This window comes from Haliotis rubra, unplaced genomic scaffold (assembly GCF_003918875.1).
Source record: "Haliotis rubra isolate DU_JTF1 unplaced genomic scaffold, ASM391887v1 Scf20, whole genome shotgun sequence".
NCBI classification, from domain to species: Eukaryota; Metazoa; Mollusca; class Gastropoda; order Lepetellida; family Haliotidae; genus Haliotis; species Haliotis rubra.
Window position 1 is genome coordinate 2,117,904 of NW_025766003.1, and position 20,830 is coordinate 2,138,733.

At 42.0% G+C, this 20,830-nt stretch overlaps 1 protein-coding gene across 1 annotated transcript in view; it reads right to left on the reverse strand.

Moving 5' to 3' along the window:
- Positions 1-2,447: 2,447 nt before the first annotated feature.
- Positions 2,448-20,830, reverse strand: part of LOC124275581 (cyclic nucleotide-gated cation channel alpha-3-like) — a 71,057-nt gene continuing 52,674 nt past the window's right edge. Inside the window, 11 exon segments of the mRNA XM_046711173.1 lie at positions 2,448-4,720; positions 5,855-5,887; positions 6,289-6,347; positions 9,127-9,263; positions 9,849-9,904; positions 12,118-12,187; positions 13,427-13,536; positions 16,793-16,830; positions 17,785-17,818; positions 17,820-17,894; positions 18,387-18,483. Of these exon segments, the coding sequence (XP_046567129.1) occupies positions 4,049-4,720; positions 5,855-5,887; positions 6,289-6,347; positions 9,127-9,263; positions 9,849-9,904; positions 12,118-12,187; positions 13,427-13,536; positions 16,793-16,830; positions 17,785-17,818; positions 17,820-17,894; positions 18,387-18,483 (1,381 nt within the window). The 3' untranslated portion in view covers positions 2,448-4,048.

Genomic DNA, 20,830 nt, shown 5'->3' on the forward strand with positions numbered 1-20,830 from the left:
AATGCGATAAAACACCGCGTCGTCTCCAGCATGTTGAGTATTTGATATGTCACTTGGTTGATAACATACAGGAGTAGTGGGGTAGCCTAGTGGTTAAAGCGTTGGCTTGTCTCGCCGAAGGCCCGGGGTCGATTCCCCACACGGGTACAATATGTGAAGCCCATTTCTGGTGTTCCCCACCGCGATGTTGCTGGAATATTGCTATCATACTCACTCATTCACATAATGTTTTGTAATAGAGAAGTCTGTATATGCTGTTTTCAATACTTTGCTGACTCGTACAGAGAATTAAGAAGCCTCGACGCTGATTGGCTGATACAATGGTTCATCTGCCGCGACTTCTACTGGATACGTCCTTAGGTCTTTTTATTTAGATGTGCTGTGTCTGTTGTGATTTGAAGGAGATCTAAAGCTGACGAAACTACACGTGTATGGTAGAGTATGTTCAGTACACGTGCGATGTTTTTGCAACCAAAGGTTACCGAGGTCTCGAGGAGGGGACTGATATAACCCGGAGCAAAATACGCCGGGCCGGTATACATGTATACATGTACCTCACATGTATATAGTGATACAAGTCTATGACCAGCGAAATACTATGACCATTAAAATGAAACGTGCGTATCCGGGCAAATACATCCCCGTCGTTCACAAATGTAAAGTTTCACCCAAGAAACTGAGTTTGAATAAAATCGACCGGACGTTTAGGCAACGTGTGCGTCACAGGGACCTTTAGAGCCATCGTCGCATGGTCGGAGTATTGCTGTCTGACGTCAGGCAACAAAACGTGTGAATGGCAGGTGCTTCCGTTGGGGCAGGATAAGCTTACCCTTTCCGCGAACACCTGGTGTCATCACGCATTTCCGGTGACCCATTCATGTAATGTTCACCTTTACTTTGACTTTTACTCCCAATGGAATCTCTTTCGGCGGATAACCGAGACGATTTTCTGTGGCGTTGACATTTCATATTTATGTGTCAGAAGTTTTTGTAGTTTTACACCGCACTCAGCAATATTACAACTATATGGCGGTGGTCTGTAAATAATCGAGCCTGGACCAGACAATCCAGCGATCAACTTCTTGAGCATCGATCTATGCAATTAGGATACGATGGAATGTGTCAACCACAGGCAAATTGTAGCGCGGAGTGAAGGAACAAGAATAACACAAATATCATATTGCATAATTTTACCGTTAAACTGTTGATCATTTTTCTTATCTGCCGTCGTTATTGTTAGAGTGAGTGAGTTTAGTTTTATGCCATACTCAACAATATTCCAGCTATATGATGGCGGTCTGTAAATAATCGAGTCTGGAGCAGACAATCCATTGATCAACAGCATGAGGATCGATCTGCGCAATGGGGAACCGATGACATGTGTCAACCAAGTCAGCGAGCCTGACCACCCGATCCCGTTTAACTCCCCCGTTCCTTCTCTCCGTTGAACCGGAAACTGGCAGGGGTAATGGAGGCGAAGAACGATTTGACATGCCACAAGTGGCGCTTACAATATTGAATTAAATATATTGCACGTGAGTAATTATTAAATATGAAGTTGGAAATCTGAGAGCACAACTCTGTGAGGAAATAGGTGTCTACCTTTGATGATGGCGAAATTTTATTTTGATATTAAAAATATTTTTCGAACCGAAGCGAGGGAAGCACGTTGCGCAACAAAGAGAAAATGACCAGTCTTCCCATATGCGAGCGAAGCTTCGCTCGCATTGGGAAGACTGGTCATTTTCTCTTTGTTGCGCGCTTCGCTCGCATATGGGAAGACTGGTCATTTTCTCTTTGTTGCGCAACCCTATTTGCGCAAAATTTGCCTGTGTTTCAACCAAGTCCGCGAGCCTGACCACCCGATCCCTTTAGTCGCCAGAAGGAAAGCGACGAGGGACGTTTGTCAAGGAAAATACGACCACTGGTCAATAGCAATTACATCGTGTCGGCCTTCTTTTGTTGTTTCTTTGTTGTGTAACGGCACACTGGTGAATATTACAGCTAAATGACCACGGTCTGTACAGACACAATTTGGACCATTCTTTTTCATCATCGACATATACATTTAAGGGATGAAATGTCATTCTACGACGTCAGTGATCCTGACTACTTGGTCGTGTAAATGGCCTCTTACGAGAGACATAGGTTGCTGAAAACTAATTCTAGTATCTTCACAGGGGGTTCAGTCCTCCAAGAAACCTGGCATACACGACACAGTGAGGCCTTGTTGGTTTTTCACTGCCTATTCTCAGATGACGTTCATCGTAGGTATACCGATGGTTAATGCCAACGAGTTCCGTTTCATAAAATCCGGGCCAAGACTTTCAGCATGTTGTTCCAAGGGGCGTGAAGTGTGTCTTTAGACTGAGTTTCGAAATAGACTACAATAAGATACCAATCGAACGAGCCTACATAGAAATAAAATAAAACAGACAAAACAATACTTCAAAATAGAACATAACGTGTAATTGAATGTTCTGAGATCAACAAACATATACAAATGTATAATACATTGTGTACAAAACAAACAAGCGACTCTGGAGTAATTGCGTATAGAAGTTGAAAATGCCATGATAAAACACATACAGGAATGCAGTGATCAGTCTGTATCAACACCTGTGGACCCGTTTGATGTAGCCCCTGTCCTTTTTACACCAACATTGGTAATACGATGGTTGACTGATACGTTCCGAGCCTCACCCAACAGGAAATGCGCACACTCAAAAGTACATGTGTATTCATTTCCCACATGTCACTAATCTGTGCTTATTTCTCTGATTTGTCATAAAGAAACAATTTTCTCAACTGACGAATGTTCAGTGGATAGACCTCCATGGTGTCGTCATTCTCCACAAAAATGTCTCCCCTTTTCCCCAAACTCATTCCTTGTAAGGCTCAGAGCGTCAATCAACCCTGGTACCATGTAACAAGCACACTGCTCTAGCATTTATGCTTGACTAGTTTCATTTAACAGCGACCAACATCCCACATGTTTTAAACATAAGCATTTCCATAATCCTGTTTTATGCGAAAGGAAAGTTACATGTCCTACCCCAGCACGCCAAGCTCTTTTCTTGGGAAACTCAAGCTGAAAGAAAAATATCACATTTCCTACTCTGTTTGATATGGTAAAAGAATCTCCTGTAACACACAGGCAGTAGAAAAAAATCGTCTGACAATTGGATTCCAGCGTTTCGAAAACGACAGACGTTTGACCGGTGCTGTCCATTTGACCTGTATCTTTATGAGTTCAGTTCTACAAGTTTTTGTGAATCAGTTGACAATTATTTGAATCAATGGATTTTATGAATCCACAGACTAGTATAATGAATCCATTGTTTGTTCAACGGTTTGTGTACACGAATCAACAGACAAGTCTGAATGAAGTCAAGGACTAGTCAGTACGTACGACCGTTTATAGGAATTAACGGACAAATCTGAATGAAGCCCAGGACTAGTTAGTACGTACGCCCGTTTGTAGGAATTAACGGAGAAGTTTGAATGAAGTCAAGGACTAGTCAGTGCGACAGTATATATGAATCAACGGAAAAGACAAAGTGAATCAAGCTCGAGTCTGTTTGAATCTGCTGACTAGTCAACGTGAAACCAAACAAAAATGCATTACTGAAGTCGGTCGAGGACTGGATATCATAACTGTAAGAAGCGTGGTGCGTCAACATACACCGCCTGAAGGTGGCACATGCTCTTGTCAACAACACAAACTTATACATATCACAGAATATGCTTTGGTTCAGCGACACTCAGTGAATGAAATATATCTGCCGTTCATTATGTCCAACCATAGAACCATATTGCGTAGGAATTTGTATAATGTCATGAAACGGTCATATAATCCATACATTTACTTCGCAAACACTTTCAATGTTCTAGGTTCAGAACAACTGTCCGAAAACCATTACATAAATGCCTGATTCTGAATAGAACGTGATCACATCGACATCCAAGGTATCACTGACAGTGCCTCTCTATGTACATATTGTACAACGGATGACTTGAGAACGAAAATTGGACATCGGGATGTGTATCACAAGTCGTCGATGTCGTCGATGGAACTGTTGTCACTGTTGGAGCTGACGTCGCTCAGGATCAGCCCTGACTCAGACACGGAAAGCAACGAGGAATCTCCAAACACGGCGTCTAGTTCCTCCAGGAAGTACTGATCTAATGGAGGCGGAAGTGGTTCCTGATTGGCTGGATGACTAAGAGAACCATTTCCGTTTGAGTTATTCTCCCGTGCGCATGTGTGAAAGTTTCCATTTTTAACAGAGTCGTGTTTGTATTCGTGGAGATGCGCTTCCGTTGAAAGCAGGTCCATTGAATGAGATTGAGACGAACTAGATGACACACTGTCTTGGTGCGAGAGACATCTGTGGCATCCGTCTCCGAAAGAATTTCCCCTTGAAGGCCTTCGGCCGAGGTAGACAATGTCTTGTGACCCTCGAGCTATCAAGGGGGACATAACTCCGTTATTGCACTCGCGCACGTCGTGCACGCACTGGCACGCAAAGTCTTGACCCCGGCTTGCATAAGAGTCATCGCTCTGTGTACTGTCTTGTCTTGGGATGTGATCCCGGACTGAAACTGGTAGGCTAGAACTGCGACGGATCCGCAAGACAGTTTCTAGTTCCGTTACACGTCTTGTGGCCTTCCTTAGACATTTATCTTTTTGTCGTAGTCTCCTCTGATATTCCTCACACTGCAAAAAGAAACCAAACAACAAATTATAAAAAACACCCCTGAAAATAACAACAATACCATATCCACTGCTAATCTTAAGCTCTCGATATGCAACTGTACACCCAGTCATAATCGTGATGTTAGGCTACGAGACGGTGTGTTCCCAAGATGTTGACAAATTCTAAAGTGTCGTAGTTACCAAAGTCAATCAAGTTTGATTACGCGGGCGTACCAATCATCTCATGTCGGCGCGTTTCAAATGAGTTAATGTGTGTAATGGGTGATGCTTATCTAAAGGAGCAGCTTAAAAACCTTGATACGAGTAATGAGACATATTAAGATGCGCATTGCTACCAGTTCAGACAGAATGTAATATTATTTATTTGTTCTTTAGTCCTGTGTGTATGTTACATTAACATATACCAGAATAAGAGTGTGGACTATTTACTGATGTCAGATTGTATTGTCGGTTCCCTAAGTGTTGACAACCCCGAGTTCACTCAATCATGTAATTTGCCATATGTAGATACTGATGTTAGACCAACAGCTGGTATTGGATACTACTGCCATGAACACGGTGAGACATGGCAGGTTGTCTGTCGTAATGCCTCGATGGTGTGGATTCTGCTTGTGTTGGTTGATCACTACTGTTTCTATATATTTATAGTACATTACCCAATTACTGTTTGTCTCGCAGCATCATGACGTTATTGGAGGCGTTCTAGTGGGTCTTACCAAAGTCGTAAAGACTAAACATGTGTAACACTTCGGGCAGATCCCCACCCACAACCTGCGATGTAACTGGCACACTGCTCAAAGCGCCCGTAACACAAAACTAATTCATAGCGTTATTGGCGGTATACCTTGGCGTTCATTCTATCCGGACTTAAAAATATTGCTTACTCGGAATACTTGACAATGTGTTCAGTGTGCAGTCAACAAAACGTCTCGATGTTAATACACGTGATTATTTCAACTTATGTCTGCCAAAGATTAGGAATGTGAATTACTGCACTAATTATAGAACGTTAATGACACTGCCAAAAGAAATTAGGCCAATAGCCGTCGATTGCCTTGTGGTATTTCTATCATCAGTCAATCTATATCAGTTAGAGTTATAGTCGCACCAGATCAAATACATACAAAGGCTCACCTGACATTTCGGTTTTGTGTTGCACTGCGAAACCTGAAACATAAAGCATATCTCGGATCTCATCAAATCTCATAATTTTTTTAATAATTGATATCAGGTTTTAACAGTTTATATAAAAACAACACATAGGCTAATAGATAATGTTCTTTGTACTATGAGATCCGACATTAACGAAGCCTCTCGTATACATGTATCTGTCCTGAACTTTCATTTATTAATTCTTCTTGCATAAACCTTCGACCATTATTCTATTTTGTTCTGGAATCGAATTATTTCTCAAAAGACATTTGACACCACTTTCATATTCCTGATAACTGCACGTTCCGTATTATTGAACATAACCGAAGACAACATACGTGTCACGGAGAGGTGAACATCATCTTGTAATATGTTGTTTGGCGGAGTAGGAATCATGAGGTTGGGAAGATATTTACCTGTAAGAGAACAGTTTTCATATCGGCGATCACCTTGTGCAGCTCGCTCATTTCTTGACCTGAAGATTGATGGAGAAAATGAAAACTATATGATATATAATATAATCCATCGTGTACGAATACAATATATTGCAGTTGTAGTTGTAGTTCTTGGGGATGTTGCTTTTAGTTATGTAGAGCTATATTTGAAGTTTCAGTAAGGCGAAACACATACCTTTCCATATCGTTTCATGTAATTGCACACTAATAATATTTTGTATCGGCTGACAGCAGTGTAACAGCTAAGTTCAAGTTTCCGTTTTCTCCTGATGCCAACTGACTTATGCAAGATATTCTACTTGGAACATCTGGACTATCAGTAATATTTAATGTGAAGTCTGGGTAACCAGTGGATATACATTTAGTCTGTATGATATTTGTGATGCCGGATCTTTGTGTTCGAAAATTTTATATGGCTGAAATCTTTCTACAAGCGGCGTAAAACAATCTCACCAACCCACTCACTGTAACCAATAGTAACTACCTGCACACCCCTTTGTGAAGGACAACCTCAATATGGACTTACAGGTGAGGTGAGGTGAAATTGGGTTTAACGTCGTGCTTGAGAATATTTCGCTCATATGACGACGTGCATGCGCGTGTATGTGTATGTGCGGCTGCTTGTACTAGCCCAGACTTAGGCTGGTTTTATAGTGCTAGCCCACTGAGATACCATGCCGCAGTGAAGCAGAAATACCCCACTCAGACACATTATACTGAATCCGAGCCGACCAGTCCTTATTGTACCCATTAATGCCGAGCGCCAGGCAGGGACCAACAAGTACCATATTTTAACGCCTTTTAGTATGACGCTGTCGGGGATCGAACCCGCGACCTTCCGCTCTCTGGGCGGACGCTCTAACCACTACACCACGGAGTCAGTCTGGACTTACAGGAGTAGTTTCACCTCCTTTGAATGTTTAGTAATTAACTGCTGCGCAGATGAAAGTTTCGACATGGTTGATGATGGGCAAAGATGATGGAAACTAGAAATGGATATTAGATGGTGATGACTGTGATAGGAGAATCAGTTGTGCGTTTTGAACCTAACGTTTACAGTGTTTCGACAGCTGCTTCATCATAGTAGCAGTTTAATTGTTTGGTCAAATCCATTTGCCAAGTGTCTACTTAAGTTTGCCATGCCGAGAGTTTACTTAAGTGTACCAGTAGGACATACACATCTCACACAATGTACATACTTCGAGAACCCTACTTTCAGGAATTTAAAAGACTAGGGCATCAGGCTCTCCTTGGTTCAAAACCAATTGCTGAAACCTAAGTATCCATTGTTCAATATTCGAAAACGTCTGGCGAGCTTAAGAACATCATAAAGTCAATCTATAAAACAGTAAATGTACCTTATGATTATAAATATGATTCTTCTAAAGTATGATTTACTCCTCTGGTGCGAAAGTTACTGTTTCAAATACCAAGGGGTTATAAATATGAACCTACCTACCGATAAACGAAATAGTTTAGTGAGGAGTAAGCATGGTTTAACATTTCGGGTACATCACTGCATGTCATCTTAATCAGAAAGAACGCACCCTTACTGTCCTCAGATTACCACTTTCATGGAATCCGTGAGCGCAGGGATCCGTGCACTGTCAAGGGGCGCAACTCTGCAGAGTATATAGTGGCGCCTTAGATGTCTTAGCAATCTGTGCCCAGTGTCAAAGTACGGATTCAGTTTAACGATGTCTGGTCGCGATCGTCGCTTAACTGGTCTTTAATGTGCATATGGAGTTGTGTGGCGGCGTGTATCGATGTAAGGTAACACTGGTTTGGATCGATTTAACGTTTGACGGCGCCAGATGGTTAGTGCACTGGACCGCCAGATGTCGCATACTGTCGCAAATACCACCGAAATGAAATTGACTAGTGTATACTAAAACGCAGGACTGACACACACGAGACCAGACCAAACGTACAGTTAACAACCCAGGAAGGTCAGGCTTTAACTATAATGTATTGAAGCCCCGTGTAGGGAATAGTCGCGTGTCTTTGGTGTCGTGTTCTTCACAAACCAATCGATTTTCCTTTTTCGTTTTAAATTTGGAAAAAAATGTGGAATTACGATAAACCGGACTACAACGTCAATTCTTCACAGGACTTGATAGATACTTTCCACTACATTTAATACATTGTAATACTGATTGTGGACTGTGGTCTGAAAGCCACATTCACTCATTCACAATGCCCTGGTGGGCGAGAGTGGCACCAGCGGTCCTAATCTTTTCTTACACATACATACAAAATTGTATCTCGAAATACGGGTTGTCTGGAATATTGATTCATCTGGGAAACCAAAGGTTCTATTTACTTATAAAACACCTCGAGATGAGTGATGGTGTGCGCTGGTCAGCAAGGATACACGAAGTTGGTCTAACACACTACTCCTGTGAATGATCGAACCCTGATCTTCCTTGTGATAAACCGATAATCCCCCTACTCCAACATTGTTTCATTGAGGTAAACCGAAATCATACATTTTCATAAAATCCTTTTTCACTGGTAACTAACAAACTACGTGGCACCATGAGTGAGCGAGTGAATAAGGCTTTATGCCACACTATCACGGCGGGGGACACCAGAAATGGGCTTCACACTTTGTACCCATGTGAAGAATCGAACCCGCGCCTTCGCCGTGACGAGCAAATGCTTTATCCACTAGGCTACTCCACTGTCCCATGACACGAACTGCAGCTGCATTTTAATACAAACTCCAATTCCTTCATCTTAATAATCTGTTGGCTCAAAGCCAGGTATCGCACATTACTTGAAACAATGATTACATACCTCGCGCAGATATGAGCTTAGCAAAACCTTCTTGTCTCATGACGTCAGCAAATATGTCACGTGCCCGCCTCTTGGGGGCGGTGTTTGCCCGGCGGGTGCCGGCGTCCGACTTCTGCACTCCCTTGGTCTGCATCATCCTGAAAATAACATGTGACCATTCAGTCCGTACAATAGATCCACACATAAATCCCGATATATAACGCTCAAACTGTGACTCTACGACTTTAAATAATGGATGGATATTTTCTATGTTTAACACAAATTTAATTCCAATAGATCCCCTTCAAGTATATAACGCTCAAAATGTGACTCTGCAGTCTTTAACATTTAACACAAATTTACTGAATGGTACCATTTTGACAGTTTTTCGTGTATGTTTTTCTTTATGAATCGGAAACTTACCGTGTGCGTAAACTAACACAAGGTACCAACACCGCATATTTAATATATACAAAACTATCGATCACTGATTCATAGTATATAGTATATTTCTTGCTAGATTTTCGAAGCTCTCTTAGCGCTAAGATAGACGTAAGTTAATGCTAATGTATGGCACTTAGGACTATCTTAGCGCTAAGAGAGCTTCGAAAATCTAGGCCCAGTACTACAACTATGGTTCTTAACATGGGTAACACTTAGAAACATCTGATCTAATTGGAAGCAATAGTTCCTCTTGACAAGTGGCACTGAGAGACCTGTCTGGTCAGAAGAAAGGTACTTACCGTTCCTTCGCTTGGGCTTCCAGTATTTCCTTTGCATTAGGGTATTCCACAAGGGCCTAGAACAATCACCATGCTTATAAGTAATGTTTGATCATTCATTTGTTGGTCAAGGCAGCACTGAGCAATATTCCAGCTACATGACGACCCCTTTAAATAATCGTGTCTGGACCATACATTCCAGTGACTCATTGTATAAACAAAGCTCCACTCGGTCGGGGTACACATGAAATAGTCACAATAACCTGACCACCCGATCCATTTGATCGCTCCTTACGAGGGGCGGTGGGGTAGCCTAGTGGTTAAAGCGTTCGCTCGTCACGCCGAAGACCCAGGTTCGATTCCCTACATGGGCACAATGTGTGAATCCCATTTCTGGTGTCTCCCCGCTGTGATATTGCTGGAATATTGCTAAAAAGGGGGCGTAAAACTAAACTCGCTCGCTCCTAACGACCAGCATATGCTGCTAGGGTCAGTACCCACGGGGTATAAATACCATGTCTTACCGTATGGCGTCATACCAGTCTCTTTCTGGTCATACGCAGCTGCGTAGTTATACAGGCTAGTGATGCTACTACTCATTTGACTGAAGTCGGAGTCAGTTAAATGCTTTTACTTTGTCGATAGGTACATATAAAGAAATACTTTCAACTACAAAGTGAAACCTTGACATCCCTATGAACGTCTGCGCACGTACGAGGACACAGCCGCTGGCATACCTCCTGTCACAGTCTATACGTATCAGGGGCGGTGGGGTAGCCAAGTGGCTAAAGCGTTCGCTCGTCACGCCGAAGACCCGGGTTCGATTCCCCACATGGGAACAATGTGTGAAGCCCGTCGTGTTATTGCTGGAATATTGCTAAAACCAACGTAAAACTAAACTCGCTCACTATACGTATCATAACAGCACTACATTATGCACACGTAACAAACGAAATGATAATAAATTGGCTAGGAAGTATATTTCATTATTACTGCAGAGATCATTTAATAGTTGCAACCTTTGAAATTAAATAAAAATACTGAAAACAAATACATAAATATCCCCAGGTCATCTGATTTCATTGTTTAACGCCGTACTCAAACACTTTCCAGGCATATAACGGCGGGCTGTAAATAATTTGGACTGGTTCAGACACCCCCCCCCCCACCCCCACCCCCACCACCCCGTGGTTGACATAATGAGCATCACTCTAGCCAATTAGGGTATAAAGACTTGTATCAACAAAGTCTGTGAGTTTGACCACCAGATTCCAGTGATCATCTCTTACAAACATGCAAACATGGTTTGCTGAACACAAGTTCGAACACGCGTCTTATCTGAAGAAACAGGTCACAGTGGTTTTTAGGTCAAGGAAAACGAACAGGAACTGTGCTTACAAGTCCGACTGGCCGAGATAGGTGCTAGACACATGCGTTAATTACGCTGTCAATACGAACCAAGCCAGCTGTCTCCCCAGAGTTAGACTGTCTGTTGTTGGTTATAGATTTTTGCGATCAAATATCAATCAGTGATAGCGACGATATAGTAACAATTTCCTAGAAACATGATCCAGCTCAGTGACAATCATAGTTTACATGAAATATTCAAATCAACGACCGTAGGTCTCAGCCGTGTCCATAGAGACTTGTGGCGCCTCTGACGCCTCTGCTCCCGTGTCAGACATTTCTATATATGAACTCCTGCTTATGTTAATTAATTCATGTACTGTACATGGAAAATTGGAGTCAATGATGTATCATAGTTTTAACAAAAATGGTTTTCATGTATTTCATCAAAATTCACTCTCAGGCGTCACGAGTCGTTATTCACTTGGCTGACCAACTTCCCTTCAGCGTTCTTTGAAAGTCATAATAACCCATATTTATTGATAGTGATATAACAGTACTTATCTAGGAATAAAAACGAGCAGATAACAGATTAAATATCGTAAGTTAATTCTGGGGAACCAAATCGCATTTTTAGAAGACGGGGAGCTCTTGATCATTCTTATTCCATGATTCACCACTTTACTAAATTTCCACAATGGACATGTGACCTTCAACACTTCAAACAGTCCTTCTTCCAAGCGAGTATTAGACCTAGACTTAAAGCGGCAGCACCATACCTCCATAAAACGTCGAGACAGTAAATATCAAATCAAGAGGACCATCTTAGTTTCTTAATCAATGTCAAGGTTGAACTCAACGAAACATGAGAACAATCCCACCAGTGTTACTACTGTAAAATATTCCATTTTCGTTTGTTTCGCATGCCCAGTTTGTGACTCACCGAAAGGAGATCCCTACGAGACAAGCACAGTAGCTCCGAGTAACCGATAGCCCTCACGTCCGCTGTACGTCTGATACATAAATAACATACACATTTCAAACACGATCTAGAAAACATGGAATATTTTAGAGGGATGTTTTATTCCAGAACATAACATATGGCTCTTTAAACGGATTACACGAAGGTACATGTCTTGTTAAGGAGGTTTATAGCATTTATAAATTCATTGCGGATACATTTGGTTTGTTACCAATGCCCTAACGTGAGTGATAAATACAGACATGTCGTTGCTTGTTCCTGGTTTTACAGCGTATAAAACCTTAGATTACGTCTAGAATGGTTTATTGCAGTTTAAACTGTTGATTTAACACAGTTTGTATGCACGCAAGGAGGGAATATAACTGTTTGAGCTGTTTAGAGGGAACTAATGATTGCAGAAGGCATTGACATAGTGTCTGGTTGAGATATGCAGTGTAGGCTGGAAGTGGACTGTTGAAGTGCATTGGTGTAGTGTAGGGTGGAAGTGGACTGTTGAAGGGCATTGGTGTAGTGTATAGTAGGCTGGAAGTGGACTGTTGAAGGACATTGGTGTAGTGTATAGTAGGCTGGAAGTGGACTGTTGAAGGACATAAGTGTAGTGTAGACTGGAAGTGGACTGTTGAAGGGCATTGGTGTAGTGTCGGCTGGAAGTGGACTGTTGAAGGGCATTGGTGTAGTGTAGGCTGGAAGTGGACTGTTGAAGGAGAAAATGGTGTAGTGTAGGCTGGAAGTGGACTGTTGAAGGAGAATGGTGTAGTGTAGGCTGGAAGTGGAATGTTAAAGGGCATTGGTGTAGTGTAGGCTGGAAGTGGAATGTTGAAGGAGAATGGTGTAGTGTAGGCTGGAAGTGGACTGTTGAAGGAGAATGGTGTAGTGTAGGCTGGAAGTGGACTGTTGAAGGAGAATGGTGTAGTGTAGGCTGGAAGTGGAATGTTGAAGGGCATTGGTGTAGTGTAGGCTGGAAGTGGACTGTTGAAGGAGAATGGTGTAGCGTAGGCTGGAAGTGGACTGTTGAAGGGCATTGGTGTAGTGTATAGTAGGCTGGAAGTGGAATATTGTAGGACATTGATGACGTACAGGCTGAAAGTGGAATGTAGATTGCGTAGAGTAGGCTGGAGGTGTCATGTTGAAGTACTTCTGTGTAGTATAAGCAGAAATGGATGGAAGTCGCTGACTTTGTGTACCAGCTCTCTCTCTCTATCGGAGTGTGTGAGCATTAGAATGTTTACTTTATTAAGAAAGTGTGATCCCACCCTAACACATCTCTCACCTGTTCTGCCCGTCGTCCAACTTGAGTAGGCTTATCTCCCCGAAGTAGTTCCCTGGGGTGAGGACGGCTACCTGCGTCCTCTGACCGGCCACAGCGCTTGGGACCAGAATCTATGATAGACAGTCAGTCCGTCAGGCCATACATCTACCCCCACCGACAGAACACAAAAGGTTATATGGCCTAACAGCTTTTAATCTACATTTTCTAATAATTACATAGGGTTATTGCAAATATGTTCTCATTGAACATAATCGATTGTGTCGTTCAAATTTGGGTCCACATTGTCATTTATTTATTCATTCATTCATTCATACGTACCTCCACTCTTCCATGGTTCAGAATGTACATTTCCCGACCTGAAAAGAAAGAAGATGAATGTCTTCCTTTCCTGCTTTTAGTTTACATATATACATACAGACGTAGCACCGTCCCTGTACATGATTTATTTATTCCTAGGCGCAGACATTTAACAGTGTAAGTCATCTGATTTCATTGTTTAACGCCGTACTCAAACACTTTCCAGGCATATAACGGCGGGCTGTAAATAATTTGGACTGGTTCAGACACCCCACCCCCACCCCCACCCCACCACCCCCGTGGTTGACATAATGAGCATCACTCCTCTAGCCAATTAGGGTATAAAGACTTTGTATCAACAAAGTCTGTGAGTTTGACCACCAGATTCCAGTGATCATCTCTACAAACATGCAAACATGGTTTGCTGAACACAAGTTCGAACACGCGTCTTATCTGAAGAAACAGGTCACAGTGGTTTTAGGTCAAGGAAAACGAACAGGAACTGTGCTTACAAGTCCGACTGGCCGAGATAGGTGCTAGACACATGCGTTAATTACGCTGTCAACGAACCAAGCCAGCTGTCTCCCAGAGTTAGACTGTCTGTTGTTGGTTATAGATTTTGCGATCAAATATCAATCAGTGATAGCGACGATATAGTAACAATTTCCTAGAAACATGATCCAGCTTCAGTGACAATCATAGTTTACATGAAATATTCAAATCAACGACCGTAGGTCTCAGCCGTGTCCATAGAGACTTGTGTGGCGCCTCTGACGCCTCTGCTCCCGTGTCAGACATTTCTATATATGAACTCCTGCTTATGTTAATTAATTCATGTACTGTACATGGAAAATTGGAGTCAATGATGTATCATAGTTTTAACAAAAATGGTTTCATGTATTTCATCAAAATTCACTCTCAGGCGTCACGAGTCGTTATTCACTTGGCTGACCAACTTCCCTTCAGCGTTCTTTGAAAGTCATAATAACCCATATTTATTGATAGTGATATAACAGTACTTATCTAGGAATAAAAACGAGCAGATAACAGATTAAATATCGTAAGTTAATTCTGGGGAACCAAATCGCATTTTTAGAAGACGGGGAGCTCTTGATCATTCTTATTCCATGATTCACCACTTTACTAAATTTCCACAATGGACATGTGACCTTCAACACTTCAAACAGTCCTTCTTCCAAGCGAGTATTAGACCTAGACTTAAAGCGGCAGCACCATACCTCCATAAAACGTCGAGACAGTAAATATCAAATCAAGAGGACCATCTTAGTTTCTTAATCAATGTCAAGGTTGAACTCAACGAAACATGAGAACAATCCCACCAGTGTTACTACTGTAAAATATTCCATTTTCGTTTGTTTCGCATGCCCAGTTTGTGACTCACCGAAAGGAGATCCCTACGAGACAAGCACAGTAGCTCCGAGTAACCGATAGCCCTCACGTCCGCTGTACGTCTGATACATAAATAACATACATTTCAAACACGATCTAGAAAACATGGAATATTTTAGAGGATGTTTTATTCCAGAACATAAACATATGGCTCTTTAAACGGATTACACGAAGGTACATGTCTTGGTTAAGGAGGTTTATAGCATTTATAAATTCATTGCGGATACATTTGGTTTGTTACCAATGCCCTAACGTGAGTGATAAATACAGACATGTCGTTGCTTGTTCCTGGTTTTACAGCGCATAAAACCTTAGGATTACGTCTAGAATGGTTTATTGCAGTTTAAACTGTTGATTTAACACAGTTTGTATGCACGCAAGGAGGGAATATAACTGTTTGAGCTGTTTAGAGGAACTAATGATTGCAGAAGGCATTGACATAGTGTCTGGTTGAGATATGCAGTGTAGGCTGGAAGTGGACTGTTGAAGGATGTTGGTGTAGTGTAGGCTGGAAGTGGACTGTTGAAGGGCATTGTGTAGTGTAGTGTAGGCTGGAAGTGGACTGTTGAAGGATGTTGGTGTAGTGTCGGCTGGCTGAAGTGGACTGTTGAAGGACATTAGTGTAGTGTAGGCTGGAAGTGGACTGTTGAAGGGCATGGACTGTTGAAGTGTAGTGTCGGCTGGAAGTGGACTGTTGAAGGGCATTAGTGTAGTGTAAGTGGGCTGGAAGTGGACTGTTGAAGGGAGAATGAAGGTGTAGTGTAGGCTGGAAGTGGACTGTTGAAGGATGTTAGTGTAGTGTAGGCTGGAAGTGGACTGTTGAAGGGCATGTGTAGTGTAGTGTAGGCTGGAAGTGGAATGTTGAAGGAGAATGGTGTAGTGTAGGCTGGAAGTGGACTGTTGAAGGAGGATGGACTGTTGAAGGATGTTAGTAGTGTAGGCTGGAAGTGGACTGTTGAAGGATGTTGGTGTAGTGTAGGCTGGAAGTGGACTGTTGAAGGGCATTGGTGTAGTGTAGGCTGGAAGTGGACTGTTGAAGGATGTTGGTGTAGTGTAGGCTGGAAGTGGACTGTTGAAGTGGAATATTGTGGACATTGGTGTATTGTATAGTAGGCTGGAAGTGGAATATTGTAGGACATTGATGACGTACAGACTGAAAGTGGAATGTAGATTGCCTATAGGCTGGAGGTGTCATGTTGAAGTACTTCCGTGTAGTATAAGCAAAAATGGATGGAAGTCGCTGACTTTGTGTACCAGCTCTCTCTCTCGGAGTGTGTGAGCATTAGAATGTTTACTTTATTAAGAAAGTGTGATCCCACCCTAAAACATCATCTCTCACCTGTTCTGCCCGTCGTCCAACTTGAGTAGGCTTATCTCCCCGGAAGTAGTTTCCTGGGGTGAGGACGGCTACCTGCGTCCTCTGACCGGCCACACAGCGCTTGGGACCAGAATCTATGATAGACAGTCAGTCCGTCAGGCCATACATCTACCCCACCGACAGAACACAAAAGGTTATATGGCCTAACAGCTTTTAATCTACATTTTCTAATAATTACATAGGGTTATTGCAAATATGTTCTCATTGAACATAATCGATTGTGTCGTTCAAATTTGGGTCCACATTGTCATTTATTTATTCATTCATTCATTCATACGTACCTCCACTCTTCCATGGTTCAGAATGTACATTTCCCGACCTGAAAAGAAAGAAGATGAATGTCTTCCTTTCCTGCTTTTAGTTTACATATATACATACAGACGTAGCACCGTCCCTGTACATGATTTATTTATTCCTAGGCGCAGACATTTAACAGTGTAAGTCCCTTTTCTCGTGGGACTGTTGTAAGTTTAATTTGAATCTTACACATGCGATGTTTATGGTAAAGGCAGTTAGGTATTGTGTTTGCGGTTGACTTGCATTGTATTACGAATACGTATTCATGAATGGCGTCTTGTGCGTCTGTCTCAAGGTGCTTCCCAGATCAATAGCACTCGGGTGATCAATACTTAATATTTAAGACTTGTATGGTGATGTTGAGTTTCTCTCTCATTGTTCTAGAACATTTACATGTCTACCTGAAAACCACCTCTAACCATACACTTTAGCAACCTCAAAAGGACGATTCTTCGTGTACGATTGTGTACCTATCTGAAGGCCATATCCCTTACACGCTAAGCAAGCCCTAAAATGACGACTTTGTGTGTGTGAATGTGTACTGATCCCTTAACGTCCAAACCTTACATACCAGAGCCAGGAGCCCAAAAAGTACGAGTTTGTGTCAGTGTAAGACTGTTTATCATCCAAAATTGTGTTCCACAGGAGATATCGCTTGTGTGAGATCAGACGATATCTCCTAGGAGATATCGTTTTGACAGTAGATTTTGTACAATGTTCTGATGAACTTGATGACGTCACAATGCTATGACATCGCTGCACTGCAAATCTAATGGCAGTACTGTGTTCAGAGATGTACACTTTTCACTGAAAACTAATGAAGTGTGATTTTTTATGATAAATAGAATCTCACCCTCGTGTCTTCTGATATCAAATATATCAACACTCGTTGATAAAAGTAAAAAATCTGTTACTTTATCAACTCGTGGTGAAATATTTGATATCAAAAGACACTCGGGTGAGACTCTCTACGTACCTATCTCTCCAATGCGGCAAATGTAGTCTCCTGGGGGAGTAGATCTGGGGCCTCAGTTTCAGCACCAACTCCCTCAGCAACCCCTCTTCACACTCCTCGAAAATCTTGACCTGGACAACAATTCTTCATCTTTTATAAAATTGTACGAAAATATCACACTTAACACTGTTATTGTCCAGATAATTTCATCTTCCTTTAAAGTATAAAGACCCAATGACTTTATGATTGCTGCAGGAATAACAACCGATGCAATGGGATCTTGTGCATCGGGAATGTCTTCGATACTTCGATAGACGGTATACGTAGACGATGAGTGGACCACTGATCTAAGGCCTCGCAGTAATCTGGATCCGTTCCGTAGGCTTTCCAGAGCCCTTCGTATCTCATGAATGAACATCAGATTTGCAGGATCTTCATAATGGTTAATGCGTAAATCTGAATCCAGATTTTGTGTGAACTGACAGAGGTTACAGGTTACACCAAATTGTCTAACACTCGTGTCTTTTCAGAATTTCCTCTGTCAAATTGAACCAAGAAGCCGCGATAATGAATAACCCACTCACTTATAGTCATAGAGTGGTCATTCGGTCATTTTGTCTTACCTTCTTCAGTGTCTCCAGATGAACATGGATGGCGATCTCTGTCCGCAGTCTCTCTGGCAGAAGTTGCAATACACTGGGTTCATCTATAGCCTTGGTCCTACCAAACATAGACATACATGTGTATCACCTAACTAGCATCACAATGCTCGACTTTAGATTGGCCTACCAAACATAGACATACATGTGTATCACCTAACTAGCATCACAATGCTCGACTTTAGATTGGCCTACCAAACATAGACATACATGTGTATCACCGAACTAGCATCACAATGCTTGACGTAAGATTGGTCTTACCAAACATAGACATACATGTGTATCATCTAACTAGCATCACAATGCTCGACTTTAGATTGGCCTCACCAAACACCAAACATAGACATACATGTGTATCACCTAACTAGCATCACAATGCTTGACTTTAGATTGGTCCTACCAAACATAGACATACATGTGTATCACCGAACTAGCATCACAATGCTCGACTTTAGATTGGTCCTACCAAACATAGACATACATGTGTATCACCGAACTAGCATCACAATGCTTGACTTTAGATTGGTCCTACCAAACATAGACATACATGTGTATCACCGAACTAGCATCACAATGCTTGACTTCAGATTGGTCCTACCAAACATAGACATACATGTGTATCACCGAACTAGCATCACAATGCTTGACTTCAGATTGGTCCTACCAAACATAGACATACATGTGTATCACCGAACTAGCATCACAATGCTTGACTTCAGATTGGTCCTACCAAACATAGACATACATGTGTATCACCGAACTAGCATCACAATGCTTGACTTCAGATTGGTCCTACCAAACATAGACATACATGTGTATCACCTAACTAGCATCACAATGCTTGACTTTAGATTGGTCCTACCAAACATAGACATACATGTGTATCACCGAACTAGCATCACAATGCTTGACGTAAGATTGGTCTTACCAAACATAGACATACATGTATATCACCTAACTAGCATCACAATGCTTGACTTTAGATTGGTCTTACCAAACATAGACATACATGTGTATCACCTAACTAGCATCACAATGCTCGACTTTAGATTGGTCCTACCAAACATAGACATACATGTGTATCACCGAACTAGCATCACAAAGCTCGACTTTAGATTGGTCCTACCAAACATAGACATACATGTGTATCACCGAACTAGCATCACAATGCTTGACTTTAGATTGGTCCTACCAAACATAGACATACATTTGTATCACCGAACTAGCATCACAAGGCTCGACTTTAGATTGATCCTACCAAACATAGACATACATGTGTATCACCTAACTAGCATCACAATGCTCGACTTTAGATTGGTTCTACCACAAATACATACACAGATCTATTCTGTTAACTAGCATCGGAAAGCTCGTCCTACAAAAACATAGATAGACAGGTGTGTACACTTAACAAGTAACACAGTGTTAGTCTTTGACCTTAATTCTACCAGGGGCGGTGGGGTAGCGTAGTGGTTAAAGCGATGGCTCGTCACACCGAAGACCCGGGTTCGATTCCCCACACGGGCACAATGTGTGAAGCCCATTTCTGGTGTCCCCCCGCCGTGATATTGCTGGAATATTGCTAAAAGCGTCGTACAACTAAACTCAGCCAGTCAGTTAATTCTACCAAATGGCGATACACAGGTGTATAGACTAACACCAGAGTACTGGCCTTCAGCCTTGTCCTACAAAGCATGGATACACATGTGTATACACGTTACTAGCGACGCTAAGTATACATGTATCTAAGTCTTGATCTCACTGTTTCACTCAGACGCCATATGATTAAGCCATATTTACTCCTTCATGGAGGAACATTTAGAACATATAGGCTATATTTGATTTGATTACACTTGGCTTCACGCTAGACTCCCCAGTAGAAACATGTTTCAAGTAAACTACAGATCGTGTCTGGTCCAGACAATCCAGTGATCAACAGCTTGAGCATTGTTCAGCTGTGATACGATGACATAACAGACAATCCTGACAACAAGCAGTCATAATGGTTGTTATACTCGTGATATACTCATAGAAACGAATAAGGGGACACCTGAAACTACAAGTGTTCCAGAATTTCACTCACAGAGCAATACATACCTTGTAGAGAAACCTGGAAAATAATAAAGGAACACTTGTACTCTCAGGTGTTCCCTTATTCGTTTCCATGAGTATATGAACGAGGTCGACAGGTCGTCCAAATGTGTGATGTGATCGGCACAAGACGCCATATATATATTAACTTATATACGTCTCTACTCTGTATTTATGACAAGCTGAAGCATCAGCTGCCACCACCCTCTGACACATGGTACGTTACAGAGGAGTGAGGAGACAGTGGTATAGGGCAACGGTCATCGTGGTCATCGGGAAGATAACGGGATCGGTGCCATCATAGAAGGAAGCCAACA